The sequence below is a fragment of the Culex quinquefasciatus genome, chromosome 2 (assembly GCF_015732765.1).
Source record: "Culex quinquefasciatus strain JHB chromosome 2, VPISU_Cqui_1.0_pri_paternal, whole genome shotgun sequence".
Lineage (NCBI taxonomy): Eukaryota > Metazoa > Arthropoda > Insecta > Diptera > Culicidae > Culex > Culex quinquefasciatus.
Genome location: NC_051862.1, coordinates 50,308,633 through 50,328,975, shown reverse-complemented (window position 1 = coordinate 50,328,975; position 20,343 = coordinate 50,308,633). Strand labels below are relative to the sequence as shown.

General features: G+C 41.7%; 5 protein-coding genes and 1 pseudogene across 6 annotated transcripts; 2 read left to right on the top strand and 4 right to left on the bottom strand.

The window, feature by feature from the left end:
* Window positions 1-6,164: 6,164 nt before the first annotated feature.
* On the bottom strand, window positions 6,165-7,729 carry LOC6046492 (annotated as a pseudogene).
* Window positions 7,730-8,020: 291 nt separating this feature from the next.
* On the top strand, window positions 8,021-9,354 carry LOC119767077 (flavin-containing monooxygenase FMO GS-OX-like 2). Its single transcript, XM_038254553.1, has one exon. It carries the CDS (start codon window positions 8,056-8,058, stop codon window positions 9,319-9,321), a length of 1,266 nt encoding a protein of 421 aa, XP_038110481.1. The 5' UTR covers window positions 8,021-8,055; the 3' UTR covers window positions 9,322-9,354.
* On the bottom strand, window positions 9,350-16,270 carry LOC6046494 (flavin-containing monooxygenase FMO GS-OX-like 2). 2 transcript variants are annotated; one of them, XM_038254552.1, is made up of 3 exons: window positions 15,827-16,270; window positions 15,386-15,769; window positions 9,350-9,874 (listed from the first exon to the last, which is right to left on the bottom strand). In XM_038254552.1, the coding sequence occupies exons 1-3, from the start codon at window positions 16,214-16,216 to the stop codon at window positions 9,365-9,367; spliced, it is 1,284 nt and encodes a 427-aa protein (XP_038110480.1). In that variant the 5' UTR covers window positions 16,217-16,270; the 3' UTR covers window positions 9,350-9,364. The 2 variants fall into 2 exon arrangements, with proteins under 2 accessions (XP_038110480.1, XP_001863680.2); XM_001863645.2 differs by lacking the exon at window positions 9,350-9,874 and having other exon boundaries at window positions 14,861-15,769.
* Window positions 11,673-13,240, bottom strand: LOC119767076 (senecionine N-oxygenase-like). Its single transcript, XM_038254551.1, has 2 exons — window positions 13,112-13,240; window positions 11,673-13,048 (listed from the first exon to the last, which is right to left on the bottom strand). Exons 1-2 carry the CDS (start codon window positions 13,112-13,114, stop codon window positions 11,744-11,746), a joined length of 1,308 nt encoding a protein of 435 aa, XP_038110479.1. The 5' UTR covers window positions 13,115-13,240; the 3' UTR covers window positions 11,673-11,743.
* On the top strand, window positions 13,532-14,865 carry LOC6046493 (flavin-containing monooxygenase FMO GS-OX-like 2). The gene has a single exon (XM_001863644.2). It carries the CDS (start codon window positions 13,567-13,569, stop codon window positions 14,830-14,832), a length of 1,266 nt encoding a protein of 421 aa, XP_001863679.2. The 5' UTR covers window positions 13,532-13,566; the 3' UTR covers window positions 14,833-14,865.
* Window positions 16,271-16,654: 384 nt separating the features above from the next.
* On the bottom strand, window positions 16,655-18,070 carry LOC6046495 (senecionine N-oxygenase). The gene is made up of 2 exons (XM_001863646.2): window positions 17,447-18,070; window positions 16,655-17,390 (listed from the first exon to the last, which is right to left on the bottom strand). Exons 1-2 carry the CDS (start codon window positions 18,057-18,059, stop codon window positions 16,660-16,662), a joined length of 1,344 nt encoding a protein of 447 aa, XP_001863681.2. The 5' UTR covers window positions 18,060-18,070; the 3' UTR covers window positions 16,655-16,659.
* Between the last annotated feature and the right edge of the window lie 2,273 nt (window positions 18,071-20,343).

Genomic DNA, 20,343 nt, shown 5'->3' with positions numbered 1-20,343 from the left:
TGACCATTGTCCTATGTTCAATCCTTGGGAAGATACAGCGGTTTTAAAAATAAAAATGTTGAAAAAACGGGTTTTTTGGTGGTTTTTGCCAATTTCTATATGACAGACTTGGTTTTTCAGTCTCGTAAATATTTTTACCGGAAAGCTCGTCCAATTTCCCATAAGCTTGTCTTTGAGAGATTTTTGATTTATATCGTTTTTATATTTACGTAAGCAAATTTATTATCCTAGTTTCTACCACACTGAAAAAAAATATTCTATTTTCAGTTATTAGCAATGCAATTAAGCTTATATCTGTAAGCCCTTACATACAATTGAAATGCTGTCAAAGGCAAACTTATGGGAAATTGGACGAGCTTTCCGGTAAAAATATTTACGAGACTGAAAAACCAAGTCTGTCATATAGAAATTGGCAAAAACCACCAAAAAACCCGTTTTTTCAACATTTTCATTTTTAAAACCGCTGTATCTTCCCAAGGATTGGACATAGGACAATGGTCAAAATGGAGATTTTTATATAAAATTGTCTGGAAAATCGATCCCCACTACTGGTTTTAAAAATGTTGACGTTTAGACCATTTTTCAAAAACCAGTTTTAGTAAATGATTTTTGTATATTTTTAGAAGAGACATACCATCCTGCATTTTTCGTCAGTCTTTTGGTAACATTTTAGGCTATTTCCTCAAAAAATTAGAAATAAAAAAAATCGTGACATCACCTTTAAATTTAAGTTTTAGACTTAAAAAACAAAAAATCTCATAGATGTGGCGCGTATTTTTGTGTCAGTGTATTTTTTCAGAAAGCCCGTCCAATTTCCAACAAGTTTGTCTTTGACCACTTTTTGATACGACGCAACGGCTTCGAGATACAGTAATTTTTAAATTACAAAATACAAAAATATTTAAATACCTTACGCCCTCCTCAAATGTTATTTTCGAGTACTATCCAAATTTTTAAGCGAAAATGGCGTTCGAATGATGAACGCCCGAAATGTCAAAATCACGCAGTGGTACCAACATTACGAAAAAAGTGTGCCATGTATGACAGCCACATTTTATTTTCTAATGTTGGTGCTACTGCGCGATTTTGACATCTGGGACGTTCACCATTCCAACGCCATCTTCGCTTAAAAACCTGGATTGGCTCCATATACACAAAAATGGCTTATATAGGACTAGGATCATTGTTTCATTGAAATCGGAGAGGGTCGGGTACAAAAGTACCAGAAAAAATCCTGATTTGAGCTGGAATTGCTCTTTTCAAAAAATCATATCTCCGAAACGTACGGTTCGACATCGCCGATTTTGTAATATGTTATGTGAAATTTTGATGAGTCTTATTTAATTGATTGCATGAGTCTTAGCAACTAGACTTTTCATCGAAAAAAAATAAAACATTTATGTACTGACAACTTGATACATCAACACATTGATATTAAATTTGCCAAAATTAAACAAGGAACTCTGTACAACATTTTTTAACGGAATTCCTATATACCTATTTTAAAATTCTTCAATAACTATAATCATGTTTAAAGCGTTCTTAGATAAACAAATATATAAAATTAGAAATAAAATTTTAAATTTAGTTATCCTTCACTTTTTCCGAAAAAAAAAATCAAAACCATTACCCAGGTTTGGCTGTAGCACTGGAGCTCAGAGTTTTCAGTTATTCTTTAAACACTGATTGTTTTTGTTTGAAATCATTCTTTAGATAAATATTGGTTATCTGAGGTTGTGGAAAAGTTGGGAATTGAAATATGGAATTTGAGTGGTCACCCTGCAACCCCGCTGCTTAGCGTTTTTGATTTTCAAAAAGCATTAGAAAGTAGAACTTTTAAAATTTCACTAAATTTCAGGTTTGGAGAAGTTTGACTTGTTCTATGTGACTTAGCCTCAAAAATTATTTTTTAAGGGTCAACTTTGGCTGTATTTTTAACTAACATTTTATATTCTACAAATAAAATAAGTATGCATTAATTTTTATAATGTCTCAAACTATGATGCACGCATTTTTTACGAATTAAAAGATAATCAATATATGAGCAATTCTCTACCAAAACCGGAAATGGATTTTATTTGTATTTTTTGATTTGGCTCAAACTTTGTGGGGGCCTTCCCTATGACCAAAGAAGCCATTTTGCATCATTAGTTTGTCCATATAAATTTCCATACAAATTTGGCAGCTGTTCATACAAAAATGGTACGTAAATATTCGAAAATCTGTAACTTTTGAAGGAATTTTTTGATCAATTTGGTGTCTTCGGCAAAGTTGTAGGTATTGTTAAGGACTATTTAGAAAAAAATAGGTACACGGAAAAAAAATTTCCCGATTTTTTTATTAACTTTTTTTTCACAAAAACTCAAATTCCCAAAATACGTATTTTTTGATTTTCGAGATTTTTTGATATGAGCAATTCTCTACGAAATCGGTCTTTTTTCTTCAATTTTAATTTTTGTATTTTTTAATCCGGCTGAAACTTTTTTGGTGCCTTCGGTATGCCCAAAGAAGCCATTTTGCATCATTAGTTTGTCCATATAATTTTCCATACAAATTCGGCAGCTGTCCATACAAAAATGATGTATGAAAATTCAAAAATCTGTATCTTTTGAAGGAATTTTTGATCGATTTGGTGTCTTCGGCAAAGTTGTAGGTATGGATACGGACTACACTGGAAAAAATAATACACGGTAAAAAAATTTGGTGATTTTTTATTTAACTTTTATCACTAAAACTTGATTTACAAAAAACACTATTTTTAATTTTTTATTTTTGATATGTTTTAGAAGACATAAAATGCCAACTTTTCAGAAATTTCCAGGTTGTGCAAAAATCACTGACCGAGTTATGAATTTTTAATCAATACTGATTTTTCAAAAAATCGAAATTTTGGTCGTAAAATTTTTCAACTTCATTTTCGATGTAAAATCAAATTTGCAATCAAAAGTACTTTACTAAAATTTTGATAAAGTGCACCGTTTTCAAGTTATAGCCATATTTAAGTGACTTTTTGAAAATAGTCGCAGTTTTCATTTTTAAATTAGTGCACATGTTTGCCCAGTTTTGAAAAAATATTTTTGAAAAGCTGAGAAAATTCTCTATATTTTGCTTATTCGGACTATGTTGATACGACCTTTAGTTGCTGAGATATTGCAATGCAAAGGTTTAAAAACAGGAAAATTGATGTTTTCTAAGTTTCACCCAAACAACCCACCATTTTCTATCGTCAATATCTCAGCAACTAATGGTCCGATTTTCAATGTTAATATATGAAACAATTGTGAAATTTTCCGATCTTTTCGAAAAAATATTTTGGAATTTTCAAATCAAGACAAACATTTTAAAAGGGCGTAATATTGAATGTTTGGCCTTTGTGAAATGTTAGTCTTGATTTGAAAATTCCAAAATATTTTTTCGAAGAGATCGGAAAATTTCACAAATGTTTCATATATTAACATTGAAAATCGGACCATTAGTTGCTGAGATATTGACGATAGAAAATGGTGGGTTGTTTGGGTGAAACTTAGAAAACATCAATTTTCCTGTTTTTAAACCTTTGCATTGCAATATCTCAGCAACTAAAGGTCGTATCAACAAAGTCCAAATAAGCAAAATATAGAGAATTTTCTCAGCTTTTCAAAAATATTTTTTCAAAACTGGGCAAACATGTGCACTAATTTAAAAATGAAAACTGCGACTATTTTCAAAAAGTCACTTAAATATGGCTATAACTTGAAAACGGTGCACTTTATCAAAATTTCAGTAAAGTACTTTTTGATTGCAAATTTGATTTTACATCGAAAAATGAAGTTGAAAATTTTACGACCAAAATTTCGATTTTTGAAAAATCAGTATTGATTAAAAATTCATAACTCGGTCAGTGATTTTGCACAACCTGAAATTTCTGAAAAGTTGGCATTTTATGCCTTCTAAAACATATCAAAAATAAAAAAATTAAAAATAGTGTTTTTTGTAAATCAAGTTTTAGTGATAAAGTTAAATAAAAAATCACCAAATTTTTACCGTGTATTATTTTTTCCAGTGTAGTCCGTATCCATACCTACAACTTTGCCGAAGACACCAAATCGATCAAAAATTCCTTCAAAAGATACAGATTTTTGAATTTTCATACATCATTTTTGTATGGACAGCTGCCGAATTTGTATGGAAAATTATATGGACAAACTAATGATGCAAAATGGCTTCTTTGGGCATACCGAAGGCACCAAAAAAGTTTCAGTCGGATTAAAAAATACAAAAAAAATCGAATGACCGAAATCCTAGAGAACTGCTCATATGTTTTAAGGGACAAAAATCCGCAACTTTTGAGCTATAGAGAAACATGGTCAAAAAATCTGCCGCCGAGTTATGATTTTTTGAAAAACTGGTGATTTTTGGAAAAAAACGAAATTTCATACATAAATTTTTTTTGACCTCATTTTTTTATGCAAAATTGAATTTGCTATCGAAAATTACTTTGCAGATTTTTTGATAAAGGGCCCCGTTTTCAAGATATAGCCACCGAAAGTTTGATTTCAGCGAAATATTTGCAGTTTTTCGATTTTTAAAAATAGTGACCATGAGTGACCATCTCTAAAAATATTTTTTTTTTGAAAAGTTCAGAAAATTTGCTATAAAATTGTCTAAGAGACATCGAAGATTGGACCTTTGGTTGCTGAGATACAGCGGCTTAAAGAAAAAGAAACACGAAAATTGAAGTTTTCTAAGTCTCACCCAAACAGCCCACGATTTTCTAATGACGATATCTCAGCAATTAATGGTTCAATTTTCAATGTTAATACATGAAACATTCGTGAAATTTTCCGATCTTTTCGAAAAAAATATTTTGAAAATTTTTAAATCAAGACTGGCCCTTTTAAAATGTTAGTCTTGATTTAATTTTTTTCAAAACATTTTTTTCGAAAAGATCGGAAAATTTCACAAATGTTTTATGTATTAACATTGAAAATTGAACCATGAGATATCGTCATTAGAAAATCGTGGGCTGTTTGGGTGAGACTTAGAAAACTTCAATTTTCGTGTTTCTTTTTCTTTAAGCCGCTGTATCTCAACAACCAGAGGTCCAATCTTCGGTGTCTCTTAGACAATTTTATAGCAAATTTTCTGAACTTTTCAAAAAAAATATTTTTAGAAATGGTCACTCATGGTCACTATTTTTAAAAATCGAAAAACTGCAAATATTTCGCTGAAATCAAACTTTCGGTGGCTATATCTTGAAAACGGGGCCCTTTATCAAAAATCTGTAAAGTAATTTTCGATTGCAAATTCAATTTTGCATAAAAAATGAGGTCAAAAATTTTATGTATGAAATTTCGATTTTTCCAAAAATCACAAGTTTTTCAAAAATCATAACTCGGCGGCAGATTTTGACCATGTTTCTCTATAGCTCAAAAGTTGCGGATTTTGTCCCCTAAAACATATCAAAAATCTCAAAATCAAAAATACGTATTTTGGGAATTTGAGTTTTGTTAAAAAAGTTAATAAAAAATCGGGAAATTTTTTTCCGTGTACCTATTTTTTCTAAATAGTCCTTAACAATACCTACAACTTTGCCGAAGACACCAAATTGATCAAAAATTCCTTCAAAAGTTACAGATTTTCGAATATTTACGTACCATTTTGTATGAACAGCTGCCAAATTTGTATGGAAATTTATATGGACAAACTAATGATGCAAAATGGCTTCTTTGGTCATAGGGAAGGCCCCCACAAAGTTTGAGCCAAATCAAAAAATACAAAAAATAAAAATGGTCGAAATCGGCCGGCTTTGTAGAGAATTGCTCATATAGCGAAAAATGCCAAAACTACCAAAAATTTAAAAAGTGACTGTGAAATTATTTGAAAAAAAAAAACTTAAAAGGCAAAAGGTAATACAAAAAAGGTGGTGGATTGAAAAACTAAAAAATAAACAAGAAAAAATAACAAGAGAAGTAAAGTTTTTCGTTGAACAAAAGTTGCTCAGAATTACCTCCTAAACGCTGCAAAAAAATCTGGAAGTTGCATTTCAAATTTTTTGCACAATGCTGAAAAAGAAATTGATTGCAAAAGCTTTTTCGATAGAAATCATTTTTTTTTTTTGCAACCCCTTTTTGTGGCCCTTAATTTTTCAAAGGAAATTTAAACGAAATAAAGAGATTTTGCCATAACTTTTTAATAAAATAGTTTCATTTTCATTTATTTGTTCCCATGTATCCATCAAAACATTCCAACAACATTATTCCCCACGATTATCCAACGATTCGTCATACTCCACCTCAAAGTTGTTATCATCCAGCACCCTAAACACATCGTTCCGATACTTTAGCAAATCCTCGTTCCTCCTGCGCTCACTGTGCATATGCATCCGAGCCATTATCGGCGGAACCGGCTTCACGTCCGCCGTCCTGGCCACATCCCCATAGTACACCGCCTGAACCTCGCCGCCCATCATGTGCGCCTGTCGCGAGCTCAACCCTCGCTTTCGACGATTCTCGGTATCCGCTTGCAAATCGGCAAGCATTTCCTCCCTCGATGGGAGCGACTTTCCTCCGGAGTAGTATTTGACCGCGAAGCGAGACTGCAGGTCGAACATGATGGTCGTGCAGACGCGGTACGGAATCCCGATGAAGGCCATCGTCGGATGGTTGATGTTCAGGATGTGCTTGTGAGGGGTTAACCCGGTTGTCGGCGACTTCGATCGTGCAGTCTCGGTGTAGGAAGGGAAGCTGTACCGGTAGCCGGTGCAGTAGAGGATCAGGTCGATCGCGTGTCGAGTTCCGTCGATGAATTCTACCTCGGACTGGTGCAGCTTGGCGATGTCCTGAACGTGGACCACGTTGGGGGGGAAGGTGACGTTCTTTAGCTTTTCATGAACGTGATGACTGAAGAAGACTGTTTGAGCTTGGCGGGATGCGGCGATCGTCAAGTCCTTTCCACTGGGACCTGATCCCACTATGAGCACGGAGCGATCGCGGAAGATGTCCGGCTTGCGGTATTCGTGGCTGTGCAGTTGAGCGCCTTTGAAAACGTTCTTTCCGGGGAAGTTTGGGATGGCTGGATCGAAGTAGTGACCATTACATACTAGAACGTAGTCGAAGGTGTTCGTCGTAGATTCGTTGTTCTTGAGATCTTTCACGATCACCTCCCACTGTCCTGCGCCTACCGGTTTGACCTGCTCCACCAGATGTTCAAATTTGACGTAATCAACAACATAAAAGTTTCCCGCATAGCTCTTCATAAACTCGAGCACTTCACTCGAGTGGATGTAGGACCTGCGCTGAGTTGGCATCTCGTACCCCGGGAATCCCATGACCTCCTTCGGGAGATTCGTCCACAGTCCGCTGTACATGCTGCCGTGGATCGTTAGCCCATGGTGATCGCTTCCGACGGTGTCCGTGTACACCCAGGTTCCGCCGACCTGGTCCGTCTGCTCGTACACCACCAGCTGGTCACATCCAACATCCAGGATCGACTTGGCCGCGGCCAATCCGGCCGCACCGGCTCCAATTACGCAATACCGTCCCGATTTTGGGCGACTCTGGAAGATTAGTTAGCTGTTTAGCAATCGCAAATCTTGTTCAATTAACACTGTTGACCTTACCATTGTACGATTTTTTTTTTATCAGCTGCGTTGTTCACACATTACCGACCGGCTCAACGAACCACTGCTGACTGTCGACTGAAAGTCATCATCACAAACATAAGCGAGAAGTCAACAGAGAGAGGAGGGAGCAACAGCTGAGAGCATCTGCATGTATTGGTTGTTCAGAACTTGCACACTGCGGTGCGCTAGATTTGGTACTTCACTGTCAATTTAAGGTGAAACGGGACGCTCGTTCTTGGACACCTTCTGTACAACTTAATTCGTCTGTTGCGGCATTTACCGGCATTTCCATAAATTCGAGTCGTGGTGTCAATATGGCGCTGCCTTCCCGATTCACCTTAAAGAGTCTTGTTAGATTCTGAACATCCCTGGTAGCCATAACTCTTCCTTATCAACAAACCAAACAACCAACCCGACAAAGCTCGCCTCATCGCCGCAGTCAGTCGTCAACCATGGCCCAAAGCACTACCAAACGCTACTGCATCGTTGGAGCAGGCGCCGGTGGACTGAGCTGCGCGAGGCACGCGGCGGACACCGGAGCGCACGTGACCGTGTTTGAGCAGACTGCCAGCGTCGGCGGTACCTGGGTTTACACGGACGAAACGGGCCACGATCGGTACGGACTGCCGGTACACTCGAGCATGTACCGCAATCTGCGGACTAACATTCCCAAGCAGACTATGGGCTATTGGGACTCGGAGCTGGTGTCGGACCGGACCTATCCGGGTCAGCAGGAAGTGTTGAGTTGGTTGGAAGGCTACGCAGAGCAGCATCGGCTGAGCCGGTGGATTAAGTTTGAACATCAGGTGATAAGGATTGTTCCACTGTTTGGCGAAGGTGCCAGCCGAAGGTGGGAAGTTATCGTGCGAGATTTGCGCGAGAATCGCTGCGAAACGTTGCAGTTTGACTTTGTGATGGTCTGCAATGGGCATTACTCGTGTCCGAAGGTACCGGAGTATCCGGGAAGAGATGCCTTCGTTGGGATTCAGATTCACAGTCACGACTACCGCTGCGCGGATCGCTTTGAAGATCAGGATGTCCTCCTGGTAGGAGCAGGGTACAGTGCGTCAGATATCGCGATCGCTACCGCCAAGGTAGCGCGATCGCTAACCGTAAGTCATCATGATCCGAACAAAGTCAACTTTGGGAATCTTCCGACACTCGTCACAAAGCCTACAATCTCGAAACTTACCCCAACCGGTGTAGAGTTCGTTGATGGGACCACGGTCAACTGCTCCGTAATCATCTACTGCACCGGCTATCGCTTCACGTATCCCTTTCTGAGCGTGGATTGCGGCATCACCGTCGAGGACAACCACGTAACGCCACTGTACAAACATGTAATCAACATTAACCATCCGTCGATGGCGCTGATCGGAGTTCCGTTCTATTGCTGTCCAACGCAGATGATGGACTTGCAGGCACGGTTCTGCATCCAATACTTCACTGGGTCAAGGTCGCTACCGTCGCGAAGCGAAATGCTAGCGGATACCGAGGCCGACCTAAAGGAACGCAAACGGCGCGGACTTCCGAAGAAGTGGATGCACAAGCTGGTGGACGATATGCAGTTCAAGTACTACGAGGATCTTGCCCGGACAGCTGGTATTGTACCGCTCGAGGCGACCGTGGAGAAGATGTTTACCGAGTGTATGAGACGAAGGATGCTGGACGTTCAGAACTATCGGGATGATGAGTTCGAGGTTGTTGGGGAGGATTAAATAAACGCTTTGAAATAAAAGTCTTTTATTCTACTGTTTTCGTTCAATTACTGACTCCACTTCCACGAATCTTGACAAAATTTTCGTCGTCAATGATGCGGTACACGTTGTTTCGATAGGTCAGCATGTTGTTCCGCTTCTCCGTGATGCACGCATCGTACAGCTTGGTTAGGACTGGCTTCAACGGTTCGATATCCGCAACCCGTGCCAACTCGTCATAGTACCGCTGCTGAAGATCACCGTCCAGCATGTGAGCCGCCTTCCCAAGCAGTCCCCGAGCAGCTCGTTCCTCCTCATCCCTCCTATTGTCCGCCCACATCTCCTCCTGCGAGGGAAGTTCCTTGGCTCCGCTGAAGAACTTGATGCAGAAGCGACTCTGCAAATCAACCATCAGCGTAAAACACGAATGAAACGGAAGCCCCAGGAAGGCCATCGAAGGGTAGCGAATGTTGATGCAGTGCTTGTACAGCGGCTTGACATGATTCTCCTCCACTTGAATCCCCGAGTCTACGCTGAGGAACGGGAAGCACGTCTGGTAACCAGTACAGAAGACCAGGACATCGCACGGATGCTTCGAGCCATCTACAAATTTCATACATAAATTTTTTTTGACCTCATTTTTTTATGCAAAATTGAATTTGCTATCGAAAATTACTTTGCAGATTTTTTGATAAAGGGCCCCGTTTTCAAGATATAGCCACCGAAAGTTTGATTTCAGCGAAATATTTGCAGTTTTTCGATTTTTAAAAATAGTGACCATGAGTGACCATCTCTAAAAATATTTTTTTTGAAAAGTTCAGAAAATTTGCTATAAAATTGTCTAAGAGACATCGAAGATTGGACCTCTGGTTGTTGAGATACAGCGGCTTAAAGAAAAAGAAACACGAAAATTGAAGTTTTCTAAGTCTCACCCAAACAGCCCACGATTTTCTAATGACGATATCTCAGCAATTAATGGTTCAATTTTCAATGTTAATACATGAAACATTCGTGAAATTTTCCGATCTTTTCGAAAAAATATTTTGAAAATTTTAAATCAAGACTGGCCCTTTTAAAATGTTAGTCTTGATTTAATTTTTCAAAACATTTTTTCGAAAAGATCGGAAAATTTCACAAATGTTTTATGTATTAACATTGAAAATTGAACCATGAGATATCGTCATTAGAAAATCGTGGGCTGTTTGGGTGAGACTTAGAAAACTTCAATTTTCGTGTTTCTTTTTTTAAGCCGCTGTATCTCAACAACCAGAGGTCCAATCTTCGGTGTCTCTTAGACAATTTTATAGCAAATTTTCTGAACTTTTCAAAAAAATATTTTTAGAAATGGTCACTCATGGTCACTATTTTTAAAAATCGAAAAACTGCAAATATTTCGCTGAAATCAAACTTTCGGTGGCTATATCTTGAAAACGGGGCCCTTTATCAAAAAATCTGTAAAGTAATTTTCGATTGCAAATTCAATTTTGCATAAAAAAATGAGGTCAAAAAAATTTTATGTATGAAATTTCGATTTTTTCCAAAAATCACAAGTTTTTCAAAAAATCATAACTCGGCGGCAGATTTTTTGACCATGTTTCTCTATAGCTCAAAAGTTGCGGATTTTTGTCCCCTAAAACATATCAAAAAATCTCAAAAATCAAAAAATACGTATTTTGGGAATTTGAGTTTTTGTTAAAAAAAAGTTAATAAAAAAATCGGGAAATTTTTTTTCCGTGTACCTATTTTTTTCTAAATAGTCCTTAACAATACCTACAACTTTGCCGAAGACACCAAATTGATCAAAAAATTCCTTCAAAAGTTACAGATTTTCGAATATTTACGTACCATTTTTGTATGAACAGCTGCCAAATTTGTATGGAAATTTATATGGACAAACTAATGATGCAAAATGGCTTCTTTGGTCATAGGGAAGGCCCCCACAAAGTTTGAGCCAAATCAAAAAATACAAAAAATAAAAATGGTCGAAATCGGCCGGCTTTGTAGAGAATTGCTCATATAGCGAAAAATGCCAAAACTACCAAAAATTTAAAAAGTGACTGTGAAATTATTTGAAAAAAAAAACTTAAAAGGCAAAAGGTAATACAAAAAAGGTGGTGGATTGAAAAACTAAAAAATAAACAAGAAAAAATAACAAGAGAAGTAAAGTTTTTCGTTGAACAAAAGTTGCTCAGAATTACCTCCTAAACGCTGCAAAAAAATCTGGAAGTTGCATTTCAAATTTTTTGCACAATGCTGAAAAAGAAATTGATTGCAAAAGCTTTTTCGATAGAAATCATTTTTTTTTTTTGCAACCCTTTTTGTGGCCCTTAATTTTTCAAAGGAAATTTAAACGAAATAAAGAGATTTTGCCATAACTTTTTAATAAAATAGTTTCATTTTCATTTATTTGTTCCCATGTATCCATCAAAACATTCCAACAACATTATTCCCCACGATTATCCAACGATTCGTCATACTCCACCTCAAAGTTGTTATCATCCAGCACCCTAAACACATCGTTCCGATACTTTAGCAAATCCTCGTTCCTCCTGCGCTCACTGTGCATATGCATCCGAGCCATTATCGGCGGAACCGGCTTCACGTCCGCCGTCCTGGCCACATCCCCATAGTACACCGCCTGAACCTCGCCGCCCATCATGTGCGCCTGTCGCGAGCTCAACCCTCGCTTTCGACGATTCTCGGTATCCGCTTGCAAATCGGCAAGCATTTCCTCCCTCGATGGGAGCGACTTTCCTCCGGAGTAGTATTTGACCGCGAAGCGAGACTGCAGGTCGAACATGATGGTCGTGCAGACGCGGTACGGAATCCCGATGAAGGCCATCGTCGGATGGTTGATGTTCAGGATGTGCTTGTAGAGGGGGTTAACCCGGTTGTCGGCGACTTCGATCGTGCAGTCTCGGTGTAGGAAGGGGAAGCTGTACCGGTAGCCGGTGCAGTAGAGGATCAGGTCGATCGCGTGTCGAGTTCCGTCGATGAATTCTACCTCGGACTGGTGCAGCTTGGCGATGTCCTGAACGTGGACCACGTTGGGGGGGAAGGTGACGTTCTTTAGCTTTTCATGAACGTGATGACTGAAGAAGACTGTTTGAGCTTGGCGGGATGCGGCGATCGTCAAGTCCTTTCCACTGGGACCTGATCCCACTATGAGCACGGAGCGATCGCGGAAGATGTCCGGCTTGCGGTATTCGTGGCTGTGCAGTTGAGCGCCTTTGAAAACGTTCTTTCCGGGGAAGTTTGGGATGGCTGGATCGAAGTAGTGACCATTACATACTAGAACGTAGTCGAAGGTGTTCGTCGTAGATTCGTTGTTCTTGAGATCTTTCACGATCACCTCCCACTGTCCTGCGCCTACCGGTTTGACCTGCTCCACCAGATGTTCAAATTTGACGTAATCAACAACATAAAAGTTTCCCGCATAGCTCTTCATAAACTCGAGCACTTCACTCGAGTGGATGTAGGACCTGCGCTGAGTTGGCATCTCGTACCCCGGGAATCCCATGACCTCCTTCGGGAGATTCGTCCACAGTCCGCTGTACATGCTGCCGTGGATCGTTAGCCCATGGTGATCGCTTCCGACGGTGTCCGTGTACACCCAGGTTCCGCCGACCTGGTCCGTCTGCTCGTACACCACCAGCTGGTCACATCCAACATCCAGGATCGACTTGGCCGCGGCCAATCCGGCCGCACCGGCTCCAATTACGCAATACCGTCCCGATTTTGGGCGACTCTGGAAGATTAGTTAGCTGTTTAGCAATCGCAAATCTTGTTCAATTAACACTGTTGACCTTACCATTGTACGATTTTTTTTTTATCAGCTGCGTTGTTCACACATTACCGACCGGCTCAACGAACCACTGCTGACTGTCGACTGAAAGTCATCATCACAAACATAAGCGAGAAGTCAACAGAGAGAGGAGGGAGCAACAGCTGAGAGCATCTGCATGTATTGGTTGTTCAGAACTTGCACACTGCGGTGCGCTAGATTTGGTACTTCACTGTCAATTTAAGGTGAAACGGGACGCTCGTTCTTGGACACCTTCTGTACAACTTAATTCGTCTGTTGCGGCATTTACCGGCATTTCCATAAATTCGAGTCGTGGTGTCAATATGGCGCTGCCTTCCCGATTCACCTTAAAGAGTCTTGTTAGATTCTGAACATCCCTGGTAGCCATAACTCTTCCTTATCAACAAACCAAACAACCAACCCGACAAAGCTCGCCTCATCGCCGCAGTCAGTCGTCAACCATGGCCCAAAGCACTACCAAACGCTACTGCATCGTTGGAGCAGGCGCCGGTGGACTGAGCTGCGCGAGGCACGCGGCGGACACCGGAGCGCACGTGACCGTGTTTGAGCAGACTGCCAGCGTCGGCGGTACCTGGGTTTACACGGACGAAACGGGCCACGATCGGTACGGACTGCCGGTACACTCGAGCATGTACCGCAATCTGCGGACTAACATTCCCAAGCAGACTATGGGCTATTGGGACTCGGAGCTGGTGTCGGACCGGACCTATCCGGGTCAGCAGGAAGTGTTGAGTTGGTTGGAAGGCTACGCAGAGCAGCATCGGCTGAGCCGGTGGATTAAGTTTGAACATCAGGTGATAAGGATTGTTCCACTGTTTGGCGAAGGTGCCAGCCGAAGGTGGGAAGTTATCGTGCGAGATTTGCGCGAGAATCGCTGCGAAACGTTGCAGTTTGACTTTGTGATGGTCTGCAATGGGCATTACTCGTGTCCGAAGGTACCGGAGTATCCGGGAAGAGATGCCTTCGTTGGGATTCAGATTCACAGTCACGACTACCGCTGCGCGGATCGCTTTGAAGATCAGGATGTCCTCCTGGTAGGAGCAGGGTACAGTGCGTCAGATATCGCGATCGCTACCGCCAAGGTAGCGCGATCGCTAACCGTAAGTCATCATGATCCGAACAAAGTCAACTTTGGGAATCTTCCGACACTCGTCACAAAGCCTACAATCTCGAAACTTACCCCAACCGGTGTAGAGTTCGTTGATGGGACCACGGTCAACTGCTCCGTAATCATCTACTGCACCGGCTATCGCTTCACGTATCCCTTTCTGAGCGTGGATTGCGGCATCACCGTCGAGGACAACCACGTAACGCCACTGTACAAACATGTAATCAACATTAACCATCCGTCGATGGCGCTGATCGGAGTTCCGTTCTATTGCTGTCCAACGCAGATGATGGACTTGCAGGCACGGTTCTGCATCCAATACTTCACTGGGTCAAGGTCGCTACCGTCGCGAAGCGAAATGCTAGCGGATACCGAGGCCGACCTAAAGGAACGCAAACGGCGCGGACTTCCGAAGAAGTGGATGCACAAGCTGGTGGACGATATGCAGTTCAAGTACTACGAGGATCTTGCCCGGACAGCTGGTATTGTACCGCTCGAGGCGACCGTGGAGAAGATGTTTACCGAGTGTATGAGACGAAGGATGCTGGACGTTCAGAACTATCGGGATGATGAGTTCGAGGTTGTTGGGGAGGATTAAATAAACGCTTTGAAATAAAAGTCTTTTATTCTACTGTTTTCGTTCAATTACTGACTCCACTTCCACGAATCTTGACAAAATTTTCGTCGTCAATGATGCGGTACACGTTGTTTCGATAGGTCAGCATGTTGTTCCGCTTCTCCGTGATGCACGCATCGTACAGCTTGGTTAGGACTGGCTTCAACGGTTCGATATCCGCAACCCGTGCCAACTCGTCATAGTACCGCTGCTGAAGATCACCGTCCAGCATGTGAGCCGCCTTCCCAAGCAGTCCCCGAGCAGCTCGTTCCTCCTCATCCCTCCTATTGTCCGCCCACATCTCCTCCTGCGAGGGAAGTTCCTTGGCTCCGCTGAAGAACTTGATGCAGAAGCGACTCTGCAAATCAACCATCAGCGTAAAACACGAATGAAACGGAAGCCCCAGGAAGGCCATCGAAGGGTAGCGAATGTTGATGCAGTGCTTGTACAGCGGCTTGACATGATTCTCCTCCACTTGAATCCCCGAGTCTACGCTGAGGAACGGGAAGCACGTCTGGTAACCAGTACAGAAGACCAGGACATCGCACGGATGCTTCGAGCCATCTACAAAGTCGATATCATTCTCACGGATTCGGGCGATCTCGGACACTTGAATCACTTTGTCGTTGAAGATGTTCAGCTGGCTGGTTTGACGATGGCTTAGTACCGTCCCGTTGGCAACCGGTGCCGAAGCTATTGCGACGTCCACTCCGCTGTGACTTCCTCCGATGACGACCACGTTTTTGCCTCGAAACGGTTCCGGACACCGGTAGTCGTGGCTGTGCATTTGACGACCCTTGAACAGGTCCGCCCCAGCGATTTCCGGTATGAACGGCTTGAAGAAGTGTCCGTTACAGATTAGGACGAAGTCGAATTGGTATGTTTCATAGGTATTGCTGGGTAGATTCTTCACGATAACCTACGGAACAAATAGTCTTAACATTAGGATTTCTCGAACAAACCGAATCATCATTACCTCCCACTTGTCACTGTCCATGAGTCGCGTAACCCGCACCACGTGATGCTCAAACTTGATGCAGCCCCACAGCTCGAACTTATCCGTGAAGTTCACGATAAACTGCAGCACTTCGGCCGCCGTCACGAACGATTCCTCCTGCTCGCCGATGGGAAAATCCGGAAAACCCATCAACTCCTTGGGAAGATTCGTTTTCAAACCCTGGTACATGCTAGTGTGAATGTCCAAACCATACTTATCCTTGCCCACCTCATCGGTGTACACCCAGGTACCGCCGACCTTGTCGGTTTGCTCGAACACCGTTACGTGGCCGCCGGATTCCTGGGCGTACCGGGCCGCGTTCAGCCCGACAAGTCCGGCCCCGATGATGCAGTACGAAGGGTTGGGCATGGTTTGCTTCGAGCTGGGTTCGCGTCCGCCTAGGTCAACCGCTCAAACTGAACTGACTGGATAACTGTCTGGTCAAACCATTCTTATCGTTCGATTTTATCATCAAGCTTATTGGGATGATCTGGATTAAGCGTTAGCTGCTACCGCGATGACCTTCATCATAAACGTTGTATCTTGATAACTTTCACTTCGATGGTAATTAGTTATTCATGGTTTGGGCATGCCCTCAGATATCCCAAAATCCAGTTCAATTAAGATATCAGGTGACTCTCTGCTTCCGGCGCTGGATTCCCCTTCCAATTTTCTCTTATCTTTGTACACACGCAAGGTTCGATTACGTCGAAGACGTATGCTACTGAACCACATGCTCAGAAGGAAATTGGAACTTTTCGTTCGAGGGATTTCTTTTCTATATCAGTAAAAAAAAGACCGAAATTCTCCAGTTACACCTCTCTATCCTCACCAACCTCAACAACCTCCTCAAAGTGCTCGTCGTCCACGATCCGAAACACATCCCGCCGAAAACCCAGCAGATCATCATTAAATCGCTGACTGCTTTCGTTGTGCAGCTTGGTCATCACCGGCTTTATCCCCTCCGGCAGTTCCGCCGTTCGCTGCAAGTCCTCGTAGTATTTGCCCTGCGCCGGTCCCATCATGTGCGCTTGCCGCGTCCGGAATCCGCAGCTAAACCGTTGCTCCATCCGAAGGCGCGTATCCTCGCGCATCGCTTCCGCCCCGGGAAGATCCAGCTGTCCCGAGTAGTACCGCAGACAGAACCGGGCTTGAAGGTCGAACATCTGGCCGGCGCACACGTAGTACGGCAGTCCGATGAAGGCCATCGACGGCTGGTTGATGTTGATGCAGTGTTTATACAGCGGCTGGACGTAGTTGTCCTGGACGGTGATGCCGCAGCTGGAGCCGAGGAACGGGAAGCTGTACCGATAGCCGGTGCAGTAGAGGATTACGGTGAAGGGCTGTTCGGAACCGTCCGCGAAGCGTGCTCCAGTGGGAGTGAGTTCTTGGACATCGGGTTTCTGGGTTAGATTCGCGGGGAAGATCGTCTTGAACGGCTCTTTGGTATGGTGACTCATGGTAACACGGGTTGCGTGTTTGGATATCTCCAGCGCTAGATCCATCCCGGATGGTCCGGCTCCAATGACGAGCACCGACTCGTCTGACAAAGAAGAAATTCTTAGAATCGCTTAAGATCATCCCACGTCCGATGCTTACCCTTAAATTTTTCCGAACTACGGTAATCGTGGCTGTGTAGCTGCAGTCCCTTGAACACTTCCTTATTGGGATAGCTCGGAATCGCTGGTGTGTGATAATGCCCGTTGCAGACAAACACAAAGTCAAACCGAAAGTTCCGAACCTCCCCACTGGGCAAATTCTTAACCCGCACTTTCCACTCCTTCTCGACTCGATCCACCAGCTCCACGTGGTGTTCAAACCGCACCAACTCCGTCACCCCAAACGTATCCGCGTACAGCTTCAAAAAGCTCAAAATGTCCTCCGACGGAATGTACGACTGCGCTTGCTCAGGTATCGGAAAATCCGGAAAGCCCATAACCTCCTTCGGTAGGTTCGTCCGCAACCCCCGGTACATGCTAGTATGGATGTCCAGCCCATACCGATCCTTCCCAACCCGATCCGTGTAGTTCCACGTTCCCCCGACCTGCTCCGCCCTCTCGAAGATCACCAGCTCAGCTCCCTCAATCTCCAAAACTCGCCTCGCCGTCGCGATCCCGGCCGTACCAGCGCCAATCACGCAGAATCTCAACCGTCCGCGATCCATAACTAACCACGACCTACCCTCAACTAAACCTCCGATCGAGTCCTGCATCCGAACCAGTAATTTATACTCACTGTGTCGCGCGCGCGCGCACCTCTTATCATTCGCCCAAGTGCATGAAAGTGCAACACAACAGGAAGGACAGTCCCCTTCCATATCTGTGTTCGCAGCGAATAGTGTTAACGATCGATCGCGTAAACAGGACAAGGCTCTCGCTCTGAAACGGTCGGCGGCGATCAACGCGGGCTTTGTGTGTTGAAGCGCGGGATCGCGCCTCTAGAATCGTTTGAGAGAATGAGGAACTATCTGGGCTATTTGTACCCATAACTGACCATGATCTCATACGAGATCAGATTTTGATAATTCTTGCTACATTCGCTACGATCGAGATTTCTTGATAGTAAGGTTTCGATCGTCACCATCGACAAATCACGATCAAACTTGGTAATATGGGGCATTTTTGCGTCGTTTTTATTTAAATGATCCAGGTACTAAAATATGCCCATTAGGATGTAACAAAAATGACTTTTTGGCGGGCATTCAAGGGTTTGTTCCGGTGGGCATACTAAGCCCAAATCCAAAATGTGAGCTTGATTGGACGTAACAGGAGCTGGCGCTCCGCCCTTCAATTTTAAATGGGATTTAACCCGTAAAAAAATATTTTTTCAAAAATGTCACTTTTTGAGGCATTTTGGCCACCAATGCGTTTACCAAAAACATCACTGGCGTGTAGGCCAGATCCTTGCGCATCTTTTGGTATATATAACATTGACATTTGGAGCACCCTGGAGCTCGGTACAGGCCTTCAAAGTTTGGCATTTTTTCGAAAAATCGGTCCCGGCAAAAAAGATATGCGTCGCGCCTCGCGACGCCCTAGACGCCATTTGATTTTGCCGGGGCCGATTTTTCGAAAAAATGCCAAACTTTGAAGGTCTGTACCGAGCTCCAGAGTGCTCCAAATTTCAATGTTATATATACTAAAAGATGCGCAAGGATCTGGCCTACACGCCAATGATGTTGAAAATAAACGCTTCAGCGGCCAAAATGCCTCAAAAAGTGACATTTTTGAAAAAATCTTTTTTTACGGGTTAAATCCCATTTAAAATTGAAGGCCGGAGCGCCAGCTCCTGTTACGTCCAATCAAGCTCATATTTTGGATTTGGGCTTAGTATGCCCACCGGAACAAACCCTTGAATGCCCGCCAAAAAGTCATTTTTGTTACACTCTAATGCCCATGTTCTACAATATGCTTTTTGATCGAAAATCTTGTTTTAGACCAGTTTTAAGGACGCTCTATCTTCTTTTAGGTTTAGTTAGCACAAACTCTCTTCGGGAATGTTGCAAACACTTTCCAGATCAATCGAATGTGAATGCCGGTTTTATATTCGTTATGGGCTTTTATATTTCGTTCATAACATTTTTTTACATGACCATCAGCAAAATTCACAAATTTTAAAAAATTCGAAACATTATGATTATTTTTTTTCAAATTCTTCAGCTCTACATTTAAAAAGAGTATTAAATAGTAGAAATTTTATATTTTAGAACTAATTATCTTTTTGAAAATTATAAAAAAATATTTTAAAAAATAATAAAATTTGTTAAATTTTATTTTTTTTTTTTAGATTTTTTATATTGAAGATCTCTATGAATTATTTTTTTAATCATTATAAGTAATTGCTCATACAATTTTTTACATGACCATTAGCAAAATTCACAAATTTGAAAAATAAAAATTATTAATGTTATAATTGAAAAAATTTAAAGTGCTTCAGCTTTACATGAAAAAATAGAGTATTTGAAAAAAAATTATTAAAAGTCTAAATTTTATATTTTTGAATTAATTATATTTTTTTAAATAATGATTTTTTTATTGAAAAAAATCAGACGTGTCACTAGATAGCACATAAGCGATAAAATATTGACGTTCGTTTGACTTCAGATTATCGAAACATCAAATTATCGAGGCTTTAGATAATCGAATCTGGACCAAGGCTAACTCGAAAAAGGTGCACTTTATTATAATTTCACAAAAATTATTTTCGATTGCAAATCAATTCTTGCAAAAAAAAAAGTAACTTTGGAAGATTTTGCAAGTGTTTTTTATTTTTCAAAACTAAAAAAAAACTAAACTCAACTACACTGAAATATCTCTTTTTCCTGAAATTTTGATATTACAAAAATGATTCGTCCATCTCTCTAGCTCAATATTTGGTACTCTTAGGGCATTAATATATATTTAAAAATATTTAAAAAATCGAATGGGGTGGGATATACCCTTTCTAATCAAACACCTATCTTCGTCATATGGAGAGTTTGATGCTCGACTAAAGCT